General features: G+C 42.7%; 2 protein-coding genes across 3 annotated transcripts; one reads left to right on the top strand and one right to left on the bottom strand.

Annotated features, from left to right (window-relative positions):
- The first annotated feature begins 3,586 nt into the window (after nucleotides 1-3,586).
- Nucleotides 3,587-7,637, top strand: LOC115688957 (actin-depolymerizing factor). Its single transcript, XM_030614923.2, has 3 exons — nucleotides 3,587-3,836; nucleotides 4,460-4,725; nucleotides 7,141-7,637. Exons 1-3 carry the CDS (start codon nucleotides 3,822-3,824, stop codon nucleotides 7,289-7,291), a joined length of 432 nt encoding a protein of 143 aa, XP_030470783.1. The 5' UTR covers nucleotides 3,587-3,821; the 3' UTR covers nucleotides 7,292-7,637.
- A 4,035-nt stretch (nucleotides 7,638-11,672) lies between these two features.
- LOC115688944 (phosphoenolpyruvate carboxylase kinase 2-like) lies at nucleotides 11,673-12,972 on the bottom strand. Of its 2 annotated transcripts, XM_030614906.2 has the most exons (3): nucleotides 12,131-12,972; nucleotides 11,970-12,011; nucleotides 11,673-11,847 (listed from the first exon to the last, which is right to left on the bottom strand). In XM_030614906.2, exons 1-2 carry the CDS (start codon nucleotides 12,942-12,944, stop codon nucleotides 11,983-11,985), a joined length of 843 nt encoding a protein of 280 aa, XP_030470766.1. In that variant the 5' UTR covers nucleotides 12,945-12,972; the 3' UTR covers nucleotides 11,673-11,847; nucleotides 11,970-11,982. The 2 variants fall into 2 exon arrangements, with proteins under 2 accessions (XP_030470766.1, XP_030470765.1); XM_030614905.2 differs by lacking the exon at nucleotides 11,970-12,011 and having other exon boundaries at nucleotides 12,131-12,970.
- Nucleotides 12,973-15,132: the final 2,160 nt, after the last annotated feature.

The raw sequence follows: 15,132 nt of genomic DNA, 5'->3' as shown, positions 1-15,132 counted from the left end.
CGACTTGATGAGCCTAGGCTCGTTTTGATTTAACCCAAATTTGCAAATCACCGAGCTTTCTAGCTGAAATTCCAAAAGCAAAAAATCATTTAAGGGCTCAATCTATTTTTAGCCCACCACATTAGGTAAATCATGACCCTTCTTTATACGGAACCTTCTGGTGAACAATTTATGGCATCAGATTTCAACGGCCCATGATCTTCCAAATTTAGGCCCATTGCCAAATTATGGGTACTTTCTCACCCAATAATTTCTGATGATGAATGATTGGAAATTTTGTTTTTTTGGCAATTTCTGAAAAGTCAATGCACAAAGTCAATCTCCTCTTTGCATCTGCTAGAAATGATCGTTGGCTTGATGATTTTCTTTTGAGAAAAGGGTCTGGTGGGTTTTGATCGGAGGAGATTCAATACAGGTGACATTTCGCTTGCAAATCAAAGAAAAAGTATCGTGTATATAAACTCAAAACTATTCCAAGAAGAACAAAAAAGAATAATGTAATTTAAATTCCACGTTTAACGTGCGTTTGGTAACCATTTTATTCCCAGAAATAATTTCTGAGTTACCAAACGCACCCTTAAAATCTTAAAATGACGACCCAACAAAATCACGCTGGCCTAGCCTTTTCACTCCTAATTGATTTCTAAAAAGTCCATACATTCTTATGGCAATTTAATATAATTTCCTTAAATAACTTAGGTCACATTGTTTTCTTTCTTTATTTTGAAAATTTTCATTTTTCTACGCAAATTGATAATGTGAAGCAACATCCTATGCTTAACGTCATATCCACGTAATCAGAACTCTATCATTCTTTTAAGGAAAAAGACTACCAAAAACCTCAAACTATGCCACCTGTGATACATTCACCCTGAACTTTTTTTTGTGACACCAAAAACTCTAAACCATGCTATTTGTGACACATTTATGTACTTTAGTCCATGGGCATTTTCGTCTTTTTTGCTTTTTCTTTTTTTTTTTCCTTTCCGACGAAGGTGGCCCTTGCCGACGTCTGGCGAGGGTGGCCCTTGCTAGATCCGGCGAGGGCCGCCCTCGCCGGCGTCGGGCGAGGGTCGCCTCGCCTGGGCGAGCGAGGGTGGCCCTCGCCCGACTCAAGCGAGGGTGACCCTCGCCGGCGTTGGGCGAGGGTCGCCCTTGCCAGATCCGGTGAGGGCCGCCCTCGCCTGAGTCGGGCGAGGGTCGCCTCGCCTGGACGAGTGAGGACGGCCCTCGCCCAACTCAGGCGAGGGCAACCCTCGCCCGATGCCGGCGAGGGCCACCCTCGCCGGAACGGAAAAAAAAAAAAAGCAAAAAAGACGAAAATGCCCATGGACTAAAGTACGTTGGAGTAAATATGTCACAAATAGCATAGTTTGAGGTTTTTGATGGCACAAAAAAAAGTTCAAGGTAAATGTGTCACATGTGGCATAGTTTGGAGTTTTTGGTGGTCTTTTCCATTCTTTTAAAGGTAATCTTAACTCCCTTTTCGAGTTAACTTAGAACTCAACAAATGTCTTTCGCGAATATTACTCAACATAAACTTACATGTTTCGATTAGATGCAATGAAACAAATTCAAAATGTTGTGAAATCATTTTTTTATGGAGCTCTCATATAAAAAGTCCCTTCCAATACTGTTAGCAGTTATGATTACGTCACGTCAGTCGTGACCAAATTCCACCCAAATACATGCTCAATAATGTGATTTTCATGAAACAAAAATTTAGCAGTAATAAAAAAAAATAGAAAAAATTACAAATGAGGGCTTGAAGTGTCGTCATTTTCTTAAATAAAAGCTTAAAATAAACATTGTCTTAAATAAGGATTTGAAGTGGCAATCTCAATCTCAAAAAATGGACTAACCTCCCTGAAGTCAAGGGCATTTTCATCTTTTAATTTTTTAATTTTTGATTTTGATTTTTTGTTTTTCCTTTTGTGTTTTTTTTTTCCATAAAAAAGCTCAAAAAAAGAAGCTATAGTTAAAAGAAAGAAGAAAAAAACAAAGGGGGATGCTTGGCAGTGGCCGCCACCTCATTGCCGGTGGGGTGGCGGCCATGGCCGATGGGTTCGTCGGTGCCTCATGAGGCCGACGACCCTCGCCAGAACCGAGAGGGTCAGGCAACCCTCTCTCCTCGGCCTCTGCCTCACGCTAGTAAAGAATACAGTACTAACTCACTTCTTGGCCTTCTTCACTGGCGTCTTCACGCTCTTCGGCCTCTTCACTGGTGTATTCTTTAGCTTCACGTTGGTAACCTTTTTCACAGCTTTCTTCCTAGGCATCGCCTTTGCCGTGGGCTTCAACTTCAGTTTCTTTGTTGCCTTTCTCTTCACGCCCACCGTAGCTTTCGGCTTCGTAGCTGATTTAGGCGTGGCGGCAGCAGCAACCTTCACCTTGGGAGCTGCTGCCTTCAACCCAAAAAAAAAAAGCCCTATCCCAACCTCGTCCCCAAGCTCTTACTTGCTCCCAAAGAATTTTGAGAACCCGAAGCTCTTTTAGAGGGCGGTCACCCGCCCCTTGGCCTCTGCCTCACTCCCTTTCGGGCACGCGAGGGGCGGCTTTAATGTGCTTTGTCAGCGACAACAAGGGAATGGCCGCTTGACGAACGCCGGAGCAGCAATGAGGAGTAGCGGAATATGAGAGTCAAGAAAGAAATTCAAAATTTTGAAAGCGTTTGCTAGGGAGGTTTGCTGTTCTTCTTTGGAAAGAGGAGAGAGAATATGTGAAAGAAATAAATGTGTGGAGAGGATAAGAGAGAGAGCATGGGGGGCTAGGGCTAGTGTATGTAGGCTAGCAAAAGAGAGAAATTTATTTTTTGTGCTTCAATTTGTTTGCTGGCAAGTCTTACAGCTCCACGTGTCGCTTCCCGAATGGTTGGGGACCATGCTGACGTGGAGTGTCGCTTCCCGAATGGTTGGGGACCATGCTGACGTGGAGTGCTTGGACCACCCAACATTTCCTCCTCACTCACACACACTTTGGACTTTACTTTTCATCTCTGTCTTTATTCCTAATCATCCCAAATTAGTCCTCTGTTCTTTTCAATAATCTAGGGGCATGAGCGTAACGATCCGATTACTCAGATGCTCATGAAACACCCTGCAACCACCATTAATCGGTTAGTTTCGGGCCTTTGATCTAAGCAGGTGAATTTGAACCAATTACGCCGATCATGGAGATTAAGCTGGCCGGAATACAAATTTAATTTTCATGTGTCCTTTTTATTTGTCCCTAATCATGAACTTCTTTTCAGAATTTGATGCCAACCAATCGCAAATTTCCACGTCAAATTGCTCCCACAACAATACAACAAGAACTTTTACTCATTTCAACTCCAACTCATCTTCGACAAAAAAAAAAAAAAACTCCAACTCATCCATTCTACCAATAAAAAAAAAAAACTCCATCATCTCTTCCGATGCAAGAGATCGATCCAACGGCTTAGGCTGAACCGGCGATTCTGGTCCGACCGCACTGGATACGCACCCTGCCTTACATTTGTCCCCGAAAAGAATGTCGACACGACACGACAGGTCGTACCCTCTCCTTTTCCTTTGAAAAAACTCGAATCTCGCGCTTCTCCCCTTTCCTCACCTGCACACCACCACCACCCACCACCGTCCAACGAATATATCTCTTTCGCCTTTTCTTGTTTTCCAGTTGGTTGATGATGATCGAAAAAAATCCTTCCTTTCGATAATTTCTCCTCTTCCCAGTTGCTGATTTTCCTCCCCATTTTTCCTCCATACGCTCCCTGCCCCGCCCCCCCCCCGACTCTCTCTCTCTCTCTCTCTCTCTCTAGCTACAGTGTGGTAGGAGCAGCCATGTCGTTCAGAGGGGTAAGCTCTCTGTTTTCGCCGATTCTTTTGATTATGCATGCCTTGCTCTCTTCGCTATGTTGGTTTCTCTTGTTAGATCTAGTTCGTTTGGTTCTTTAAATTTGTAAGCTGCTCTTTGTTTCGTTTTGTCTTGGGTTTTGCTTTGGTTTGGACTTGTGCTACGATCCCGTGGAGCATGACTTTGCCGGGCTGTGTCCTGATCTTGTTGATTTGAGTCTGGGAGTGTCAGTCGGCTTCTGAACTTTGTTGGGAAAAATCGTTTTAGCTTGGAATAGCCTTCTTTTTTCAGAAGAAGAGATTCCCTTTGGGTAGCATGGAAGGTGTCTTTAAATCGAGGGGCTCTTGCGCTGTTTATCTCATTATCGTTAGGTTATAATGTTCTTGTTCACTTTGTCTGCGTGAACTCTGTAAAAGCTGAAAAAAGATGCTGTGAAAGCCGTGACGGTTGCTGCTAGAACCATCAGTAAGACGATTTCTATGCATTTGCATGTACATTGGTTTGGACTTATCTTTCAGGATCGTGGTCTTGTTAGGATTATAAGGAAGATATTTCGGTATCTTGTACGGAGTTTTTGTTAGATGGCTATTGAAGAGGGGAAAAACTAATAATTTGTGTTGATCAGACAAATGCTTCGTCTGGAATGGGTGTTGCTGAACACAGCAAGACAACTTATCTGGAACTGCAGAGGAAGAAGGTTCACCGCTATGTGATTTTTAAGATCGATGAGAAGAAAAAAGAGGTTGTGGTTGAGAAGACTGGGGGTCCAGCTGAAAGCTATGAAGATTTCACCTCCTCTTTGCCAGAGAATGACTGCCGATATGCTGTCTATGACTTTGACTTTGTAACTTCTGAAAACTGTCAAAAGAGCAAGATCTTTTTCATTGCGTGGTGAGTTTCTTCCAGCTGCTTATTTGAAATGTCATGGATGACCTACTTCCATGACCGTGCATTCACTGCATTACCCTTCCAGCCTTTTCCCTGTGCCACAATCACAATACATGGTCTTAGGTCATTTGTTTTTTGGACTGAAAGTGCTGAAAATTTATGCACATGTTCATTCCTGCGTGGGTTGTCTAAGCATTTAAATAATTGTCTCTCAAGCATTTTTCTTGTCTGGATTTGTTGGCTCATACGCTGGTCTGCTTTGTGCCTGCATAGGTGTTAGAGATTTCAGATTTTTTGCTCAATCAAATATTATTTATGAATCAGTGCATCTTAATTGGTGTAAATTTCTTTTGGACAACATTCTGAGTGTGGAAGAAATTATTTGGGTTTGTAATCTCATTCAATTTTTCTTGCTTGCTTTGTAAGATACATTCTTGTCAAACTAATATAATTTATTAGTCTCGATTTGTATGGGTCTCATACTAGCTTTTTCTTGATTATGTTTTTAAATGCTGAATGACATATGTAAATGTGGTACTTTTAGCTTAGGTTTGCCCTATGCATCTAAAGATTCTAAACCATGCGGATTACAATTTTTTCTTGATGAGCATCACAAGTATAACAGTCAGCTCTATCAAGCTAGGAGCACTCCATGCTTATCACCTTTGTGGGTTTGCCCCTCTTTATCCATGGTGCTGCATGGTTGAATTCCTTAATTTTGGTTTAGGTGGTTCCAATTATTTTGTGTTGTCATTCTTCTGTGCACGGACAGGGGCATGCATGGGGGGTCTTTCCAATGAAGAGGATGTTTCTTTGTTTCGAGTAGACTTCAATTCTTGTGTGTTGGAGGGATGTAGGTGACACAATGCCTTTAGATTCTCTCTGCTTCTCTGATCTGTGTTCTTTCTGAAGAATAGCATAGAGCATTTTATGGTTTCCAGTCAAATGCTTTGTCCAATGATATGGGGTTATAATGGGAGGTTCCTTCCCAAGCTAATAGTTCGTTATCAGTTGAAATGCCGTATTTCTTCCCTGTGGTGGCCTAGGTTTTGCTAGTTACTAAGGACTTCACTCCATTTCCTCTTTCTTCGGTGTACATTGAAGGAAGATTTGATACTAGATAGAGGGTAATTGTCTGAGAACAACTATTTAGTGGGAAAATACTTGGTTGTTTTTCTTGTTGTTAGATGTGTTTGTTAATAGTGCCTTGCTCTGGTATGTATAGTGTTTTTCAAAGTAAGTGTTCTATTCTTGGTTTTGGAATTAGAATGGTCTAGCTATGCACTGATTAGGTCTGGCTTTGAAAAGAATAGGAAAAGAAGCTCTTTTGGAGGAGAAGATATCTTTATTTTTATTCTCTTGAAAATCTAACATACCTTGCTTGAGGCATTTCTTTATCCAAATAGGATTGCGCATAAAATTTTTATTTTAGAGTGCATATACTTGTAATAAATTAAGAAAGACTGATAAAGATGTGTTACTTTTGTATAATGTAGAACTGTAACCATCCTAAATTCGAACTGTACTAGGATGATGTTAAGTACCTTTGTTTGCCACAGGCAACATATGCAGAACCCAGGTCAGACAGAAATCACAAGCGCATTTACCCATAGGAGGCAGACTTGGGCACCCATGTTTAAACCTTGCTTGAAGCACTTTTGATTTGGAAATTATTTTCTCCCACTGGAATAAATTATTTAGAAAAATAGCACTGTAAATCTTGCTGAGCTTGGTCTAGTGAAATGTGGTGTGGTGCATCATGGGGAACATCATTGGTTCAAACCACCTCACAAACCACCATTTTCCCCCCCTAGTTTTCCTTATGTTAGAACTGGATTGACACAGTTGAACCGAGTTAATGCCGGTCGATCCTATTTTTGACCACTTCACTTCACTGGTCAAAATCAGATGGGATTTCACATTAGTTCCCGCAAATAGTAGGACCAGCTGGTTTAGTCGAGGTTTTTAGACAGCGGCTTACTCAGGTGTCAGAATTATTTCTTCATAATTTGTAGTTATTTTGGTTTGGCAGTGTCGATCTGTTTTTACAGTCGATTTACTATGTTCTCTTCTGGAAAATACTGTTCAACCGTTTCACTTCTAGATTGGCCAAAATCCATTATGTTTCTACATTGATCATTTTTCAATGACTGCCTTCTGAGCAGTTTTATCGTGTTGCATATGCATCTGATGCCATATGCATGCTTTCTGTAATAACATGTGCTCGCGGCAGTTTTTTTGGCAATTATCTTTCCCTTGTTCTGTTTTCTTTTTCAGAATATTTTGACATTCTTGCCTTTGGATTCTGGTCAGAGCAGAATTGTCATTAATGTCTTGGACCCTTTCTATGATGCCATGTACATAATTTATATCATAAACATTGCCGGTCGATACTAAAAGTCTGCCTTTTTCATTTAGGTCCCCTTCTGTGTCTCGTATTCGCGCCAAGATGCTGTATGCAACGTCCAAGGACAGGTTCCGAAGGGAGCTCGAGGGCATCCATTACGAGATCCAAGCAACCGACCCTACCGAGATGGATCTCGAAGTTATCAGAGAACGGGCAAACTAGGGGTCGCTTTACTCTCGTGCAAAAGAAAGAAAAGCCATGGTCTATTGTTTACTATTTGCGACCCATAGTTTCTGATCATGTGCGATATCTCTCCGACACTAAAAGTATATGTAAGACAAACAACTAACTCTCTAAATAATCGGCGCCTGAGAAGACTGACGAGGAGCTGCTCCACGATACATCCCAAGTTACGGGGAATGCGAGCTTCTGTAGCTGTGATGCTGCTCGGGTGAAAATTGCTTCTCGAGTGAAAATTGGTTGTGCGATATAATATTGATGGCAAGTGATATGACTTTGCTTGATGTTGATGCAAATGAAATGCTACATTGTCATCAGCTTTGTTTTAGGTTTCTAGTGATGATTACTGGCACTCCTAGAAACTATAGTTTCCTCAATGAAAGACATGCAACATCTCCAGCCACCATTCATCACTGATTCCAGCAAACACTAAGCTCATTTGTCACGTTGGTGGATTCTCATGCCAAGTTAAGCAGTAGATCTTCTCAAAGATATTCATGCTAAAAGAAATGGCAATGGAACCTTTCCAAGAAAAAAGATGGTTCAAATGTGTAACTTCGAAATGAAGATGATACTTCGCAATAGAAAGTTACCGTGCGACCTCGCCATTTACGTCGAAAGCGCCAACTAGTAGTGTGGGTGCCCTCCCGATAGTTGATAGTTGGAGTAACAACGAGAGATGAATCTTCTCCTAGACATTGTATGTGTATCGATGATAACGATGCTAATTCAGGATTTTCGCATACGAGATTGACCCCAAAGCTTGAAGCTCGAGATACATTTTGAACAAGTCTGGGACGGTCGGATTACGGTGTTTGCGTAGTCAAATAGATCTGCAGCGCCTGATCTCACGTGTTAGTGCGACAGTCTTCAATTTTCTGCATCCCGCAAGGTGAAGTGATCACTTGAACCTATCGAAAAGCCACCGCAACGCATGGTTGCAACTTGCAATTCGACTCTTGACCAAGTTTTCTTCGAGAAAGGGGCTACGTTCTTGGTTTTTGTCTTCTAAGGTCACCGCTGGATAAGCTCCCACGAACGACAGGACCGACCCGCATCATTTTGTCGTCTTGGCTGCGACCAGAAGGCGTAATGAATGATCACCCAACTTTTGTCCTTGGACAGGCGATACGATAGCAACCCGATCAGGATGATCTATGGAAAGATTTCATGCCAAGAAGACCATGCGTCTCTTTCTATCTCTCTCTAGATTGATTATTTGAAAATTTGGTAGGAGGCAGGCCATGCAAGGAGTGAGAAAGCAAAGGACCCATCAATATTCAATACCAACGCTTGATAGCTGATACCATCAGTTTCAATCTACGTCCCTATCCAAGAAAGATAAGTTAAACCGCACTTTGAATCCGGACGAGGCCTGCCAATTAAGTTCCTACCTAATTTTCTTCGGTTCCACTCACGCTATTGATAGGTCATCCCACCGTTATTTTTTTAAGTATGTTTTGCCAAACGAAAGTATCACGAATTAAACAAGAGAAACCCACCATTAGATACGAAACACAAACCGGACATATATATGTTTAGACACACGTGAACCCACATCTTTTTTTCTTATGTTTTTTTTAAATATAGAGGCATGGGATAGAAGGCCGGTTACCTATAGACCCATCATCTTGCAATTTGCATGCAGTGGTCGAGATTTGAACGACTACGAATGTTAAAGTTCAAACTATACTCGACTCGAGTTGATCATCAATAAGTAAATTCCAATCTAAACTCAAGCTACAAGTTCGAACTTGACCCCACCAATCCACTACTCACGCTTGAAAATAAAAAAAATTACAATCAAGCTCTAGTGATCTACAACTTGATTTGGCAACTTCTTTTTAATTTCCTAATAATAAAGAAGGAATCCAATGTATCTTTGTCAGGTCACAACCTCGATTTCTCTATGTTATCTTCCGAAGCAACATGTCGAAAAAAGTAAAACAAAAACACGACAAAACCTAGTGCCTCCCAGAAAATGCCTGTACTAATAATTGTTATAATAATCTCAATGATGCAAATTATTGGACGGCTCCAGCAATACGAGACATAACTGTTCTAACCGCTAATGTGACGGTTGGTTGATGATCACCCGTGAAAGAGAGAAACAGGCCTCCGCATTTGTCTTCACCAAACAGTCCAAAACAATATGACGTCATAAATACTCCCGAGTTGAATCGAACATCAGAGATCTTCTGAAGACCGTCTGACTATAGTCGTCTTGAATTTTAGAATCTAGCGTGCACGCGTGAGTAATAATACCAATATGTGTACAAGGCAAGTGGGTTAGTCACGGTCATGCTTATGGGGCGATTTTGTCACTTAATGCCTATGCTTACGCAGCAAATCGACCCGGAAAATGACCGGAAATTATAATAACTTGCGACGTCGTTTTCTTTAATGTTTCAATTTAGCTCCTACCCACAAAGAAATTTTTTTCTGATCAAGATATTCGATTAGGGCACAGAAGGTTCCATGAATGCTTCGTTGGACTCCCCACATGAGTGTCCGTTTTTTTAATAGCTTTGATAATCGGAGGTTAGGATAATGTATTGAGATTCCTAGTCACTTGACCATGTGATGATGGGGTCATCTCTCAATTTTTTGTTCCTAGCATGGTGGTATTTGCCCACCGATTTATGATGGTATTGCTCGATTAGGTACCCTCCGGCCTTAGAAAGGATTCTTAATTGATGACCCGATATATCGTTTAGCTGGTACAGCGAAAACAATAACGATGATGAGGATGAGGACGACAGCAGCGATAGTAAATTAGTAGGGAAATGATTAAAGACAAAGGTCGGATGTCGCTGTCGAAGAAGTTTACGTTTTGTATCGCTTAAAATTATTACGTCCAACAGCATACCTTAGTCTATTTTTTTTTTTACACCGGACACAACGTAAGCTGGTTCTGCGTACGATGGGATATAGAAAGGATCCGGTCCATTTTATAGTACCAAATGAACGGCAAGTAGGAGGAATGAGGGAGACTTCATCATTATATTTTCACTAATACGAGAAAAGTGAGAATAAATAGGAAACGATGGATTCAACCTTGAGAAAGGTAATTCCATGAATGAAAATATTTATGGCACGATCGCAACTACATGACGATATATCGCCTATTTGAAACGAATTTTTATCAGCTCTCTCATTAGTTCTGATAGATAAATGCAAATCATCCCGTATATATGCATGGAGTAATGTGGAAGACACCGTTTGGAGATTGATCGGCACGACTCCTGTAATAAATTCGAATTGAATCGGAACCAAACGCTAAATTATATACCCCACGGGATGTCTATAATCAACGATTGGGTGTTGTTTCGGCCGTACAATTTGTGTGAGTTCTACCCAAATTTCATTTGAGTGTGGAGGAGATGTAACCTCACGCTTCCGAGGCACCCATGAAAAGGGTCTACTCGTTGCAATCAGCGTGTGTAAAAATGCCACGAGTTCGTTTCGTTCTTCCTTTGTTTTGCTTTGTCAGGGTTTTGAACCCGGGACTTTGACGTACCTACCCTGACCTCCCAGCCGCCGGGCCGGATGCCTCATTGGCATGCAGCGAGTTCCTTTTACGGTCCTAAAAAAGCATTCAACCAATCGCGTTAACTACTTTCTTTTCAGAGGGAACGGTAGACTGGGGTGCCATTATACTCCCACATCGCAATATAACACATGTATTAACTGAATATTGACCGTCGGATCTAATAATGTGCGGATCTCACGCGAGTTTCCGTCGTTTCTAACAATCCGAACCCGATAGAGTGGGTGTGTTATAGGTTTATCGAACAAGTTTCCTAGAAAGAAAGGGGCCATCACTTTCTTTTCACTTCTTATGGGAATGGCATCACTTTCATGGTGGTGGGCAAAAACACCAGGCGGAAAGTTCTCCGGGAAGTAGGAAGGTGGTGATAACTACGGAGCGGAGTACGGAGCCCGCAAGGTCCAACTTTGTCTTCGTCCCACTGCCCTAAAACCGGCAGGTAAAAAGTATATATTTATCGCGCATTAAAAATGAAAAACTATAGATATATATATTATTTCATTACTCGAGAGAAATATTCAAAGAGCAAATTTTTTTTTTAAAAATAAAACCACATTTAAAAATTCAATAATATCTCCAAACGTAGTAGCGTCTTGAACGGAACTACATCGTATCTCTTTCGTATCCTTAGAATATCCGAACGACCCGATTACAAAAAAAAAAAAAACAAGAACCGAACGGAGATCAGATCACGACCACAAGCGCGATCCGAAACTGCACCGGCGCTTCGCAGTTCAAGTCTTCGTTCGATCCGCTCAGATGAAGAAAAAAAACAGGGGAAAGATCTTGGTCGCTTCCGGAGAATCGTCTGACAAAATCGCAAGAAGCTTCCTTCCCATGAAACTCAAATCTCGACTTTGCAATTTGCACACCCTTATGGCGCCTTTGCACAGTGAATGACTATACACAGAGTAGAAGGTCTTGTCTTGAGTTTAGATGATGAGATCTGTCGCTTCTGCTCCTCCGAAGCTGATCACCCATGGATGCCCTGCATGAAGCGTCGTTTCAAACGTGGGAAAGTTAAAGGATTTCATGATCGCAGCCAGGATTAGATGAACCGTCATGGGTCGTAGATTTAAAGCTGGCTTGATGAATATGACATGGATTTACCCGTTTAGATGCTTTAAAAGATCACTAATTGAAGGTGGGTCTCTGCAAAAATGGAAGCTTCAAGATTGGTTTTTTTCACTTCGCTGAAGAGTTAAAACCCACACAAAGAACGAGAAGTCTCTGACTAAACGGGCTGAGAGAAAACGCAGGAAGGGACTCACTGAGGACTTGATCGGCGGAGAGCCTTCGGGAAGCGTCCCTGCACAGCATCTTCCTGAGCAGATCCTTCGCCGCCGGCGACACCGACCGGAAGGCCCGCGGCGGGAACCTCAGGTTCGCCCTCAGCACCGCCCCGAATATCTCCGCCGCGCTCTCCCCGTGGAACGGCGGGAACCCCGCCAGCATCACGTACAGCACCACCCCGGCGCTCCACACGTCCACCTTCTCCCCGTACTCCCTCCCCGACACCACCTCCGGCGCCACGTAGCACGGCGTCCCCACCAGCCCCCTCAGCGCCGCCGCCGCCCCTGCCGGCTCCCCCCCGCCGATCACCTCCGCGGAGCCGAAGTCCGCGAGCCTCAGCCGGCCCCGGGAGTCGAAGAGTATGTTGTCGGGCTTGATGTCCCGGTGGACCACGCCGTGGCGGTGGCAGTGGGCGACGGCGCGCATCAGCTGGGCGAGGACCCGGGCGGCGTCGGGCTCCGGGAGGGGGCCGGCGGAGGACACGGCGCGGTGGAGGTCGGGGGAGTCGCAGAGGTCGAGGACGAGGTGGAGGTGGGAGGAGTCCTCGTAGGCATTGTGCATGCGGAGGACGTTCGGGTGCGGGGGGAGGAGGGACAGCACCTTGGGCTCCATGAGGAGGCAGTGGGAATCGAGGTCGTCGCCGGAGGCGGCGGCCTTGTCGATGGACTTGACGGCGAAGGAGGGGGCGGCGGAGGTGGGGCGGAGGAGGGGCTCGCAGCGGCGGACGACGCCGAAGCGGCCGTGCCCGATCTCCTCGCAGACTCGGTAGTCTCGCGTCAACGCTTCGGTCATCACTCTCGCTGCTGCTGCTGCTGCTTCTTCTTCTTCGTTTGGTGTGATTTGCCGGTGTTTTTCACCTGATGGGACGCAGGAGAGAGGTCAAGAATAAGATGTTCGGGTTGGGGGGAATATTCTTGAGAGGGGATTGGGGAATCCGACGGCTGTGGACGGATTTGATGGGGATATGAACTTGGGGCCGTGGGATGGGAAGAGGCCTCGATCGTTTGGATCGAATATGGCGAATGACTCCACAATGTTGCTCGTTATTCGGATCCCGATTCGGATGTTTTTGGTGTTTCCGTACGTACATGGGATGGTCCTCTCTGGATTATGAATTTGTGATCGAAAATTCAAAGGCAGTTATGACGTTGCTATCGAGAGAAGGGGAGTGTGGAACTACTACTACTTTAGCATGTTCTATGTTTTAAATGAGGCGATGAAAAGGATGTGGTTTTGAAAATCTTGGATAATAATTTCAAATTTTATCGCGTCGAACATTTAATTTATGGGTTAGAATCGATGGACTATGATTAATGATGTGTTGCAAACTTAACTAAATATAATTTTGGGCCATGTCCATGTTTGGAATCCATGCATTATATGGAAAATTGGTCGATTGAAATTGCCTTAGGCTAATTCCCTCCACCTGGAATTGTAGGGAAATATGAGATTTACCTTTTCTATTATCCGTTCAGTTTCGAACTTCAAAATCAATGCAAGCTAAACTTTGAACTCGAATTTGTAGATATCTCGCATTCATTTGAAAGCTTAGTTTAACGATCATATTTTGGCAGAAGTTTTGAGTAAAGAGTTGACATTGGGAAAATCTAATTCTTAGGCTTCGAAACCAGCGTAAGTGGGTAAGACCTTTCTTTTTTTGATTTGGTTTTATCCTATTTCTATTTTACAAGTCACTATGTGTACTATGTGCTATGTGCATGTTTCAAAACCCCGTTTTCTCACTCGCGCGCCTCTACCCCCAGCCTCCCTGAGAAGGCGGAGAATCAAACTCCCAACCTCCCTCTTTTCAAGTGGGAAGGGTGGCCAATCCCCAGTGATTAAGTGGGTAAGACCTTTAACGAGCTTTGCGATGATACATAGTTTAGAGTTTACTTGGTATAACTGTAACTGTGCTACATCAAAATTGTGCAGCAAAAGTATTGTAATTTTGCTTGTCAGTTAATAGAAGCTTAGCTCAACTCACTAGTTGAAGTCGAGTAAGGGTAGTTACCTAAACTGCGTTGATTATGAGATCCCTACATTGAAATCTTCCACCAAACGCTAATGTGCATTAGGAAGCACATTGAAGAGGAGTGCTGGGGTTTCTCTCTGTGACATTTCTTGTTGCAATAACTATGAAATATTGAGAAAGTACACTTTTCGGGATTGCTTGGATTAATCTAGTGTCAGGAAATACTCGCGAGATTGTGTTGTCGGTACTTGTAATTCCCTAGATCATAGTCCTCGTGGGTGTAAGTACTGTTTCGAACCAAATTACATAAATCTATTTTATATTTATTTTCTATTTCTTTCTTACTTTTCTTTGGAACTATCTCGATTGTCATTTGTTAGTCTAATGCACGATATGCTCAAAGCCTAATTTTTTGTAACGATAACTATTCTCGTCTTGTTAGACTATGAGCTCACTCGAGATGATTTTATTTTTTGTCGGGTAGACACTGACGATATGTTATCAGAAGAAGGACATGTCCTACCTATACACATTTAACTAGAGTTATGTTCGATTAGCAAACAAGATTCAATTTCGAAGGAAGTAAAGATGGTTGTCACATGTCAATGCATGCTTAGTTCACGAGATTTATTTGCGGAAATTGAATAAGCGAAGACTATACAACTTATTCAATACGACCATGACCTCGTTGGAATTCATCAAGACAAGTGAATAAGTCGCTCTTGTCCCTATGCAAAATTTGTCACGTCATGTACGAGTTCAAGCTGGTTTTTTAGTTCAAGATACCTAGGAAGCATAAGATCTCATATTTGCTTCGTTGGTCTCCATAGGAGTTTGGTCGTGAAAGCAACCCCCAGCGACAATATTATCTTATATAGTACATTCGCAACTAAAATATTATAAGATAAAGATGACAATCGTGCTTATAGAATATGAGTACGGCAAGCACACATAAAAAAACATAGAATATGAGATTCTTAGTTAGCTGACCATGTGGTAAACTTGGTG

Source organism: Syzygium oleosum, unplaced genomic scaffold (assembly GCF_021117445.2).
Source record: "Syzygium oleosum isolate NSW1041296 unplaced genomic scaffold, Sole_v2.1 Sole_v2.01, whole genome shotgun sequence".
NCBI lineage: Eukaryota > Viridiplantae > Streptophyta > Magnoliopsida > Myrtales > Myrtaceae > Syzygium > Syzygium oleosum.
This window is presented reverse-complemented; position numbering and strand designations above follow the sequence as displayed.

Excerpts from the sequence above, each read along its gene's own strand:
- LOC115688957 (XM_030614923.2), top strand. Across the intron at positions 4,726-7,140 it reads AAGATCTTTTTCATTGCGTG|GTCCCCTTCTGTGTCTCGTA; the intron begins GTGAGTTTCTTC and ends TTTTTCATTTAG.
- LOC115688944 (XM_030614905.2), bottom strand. The coding sequence starts at position 12,944 with ATGACCGAAGCGTTGACGCGAGACTACCGAGTCTGCGAGGAGATCGGG. Across the intron at positions 11,848-12,130 it reads CTCCGCCGATCAAGTCCTCA|GGCATCCATGGGTGATCAGC; the intron begins GTGAGTCCCTTC and ends CGCTTCATGCAG.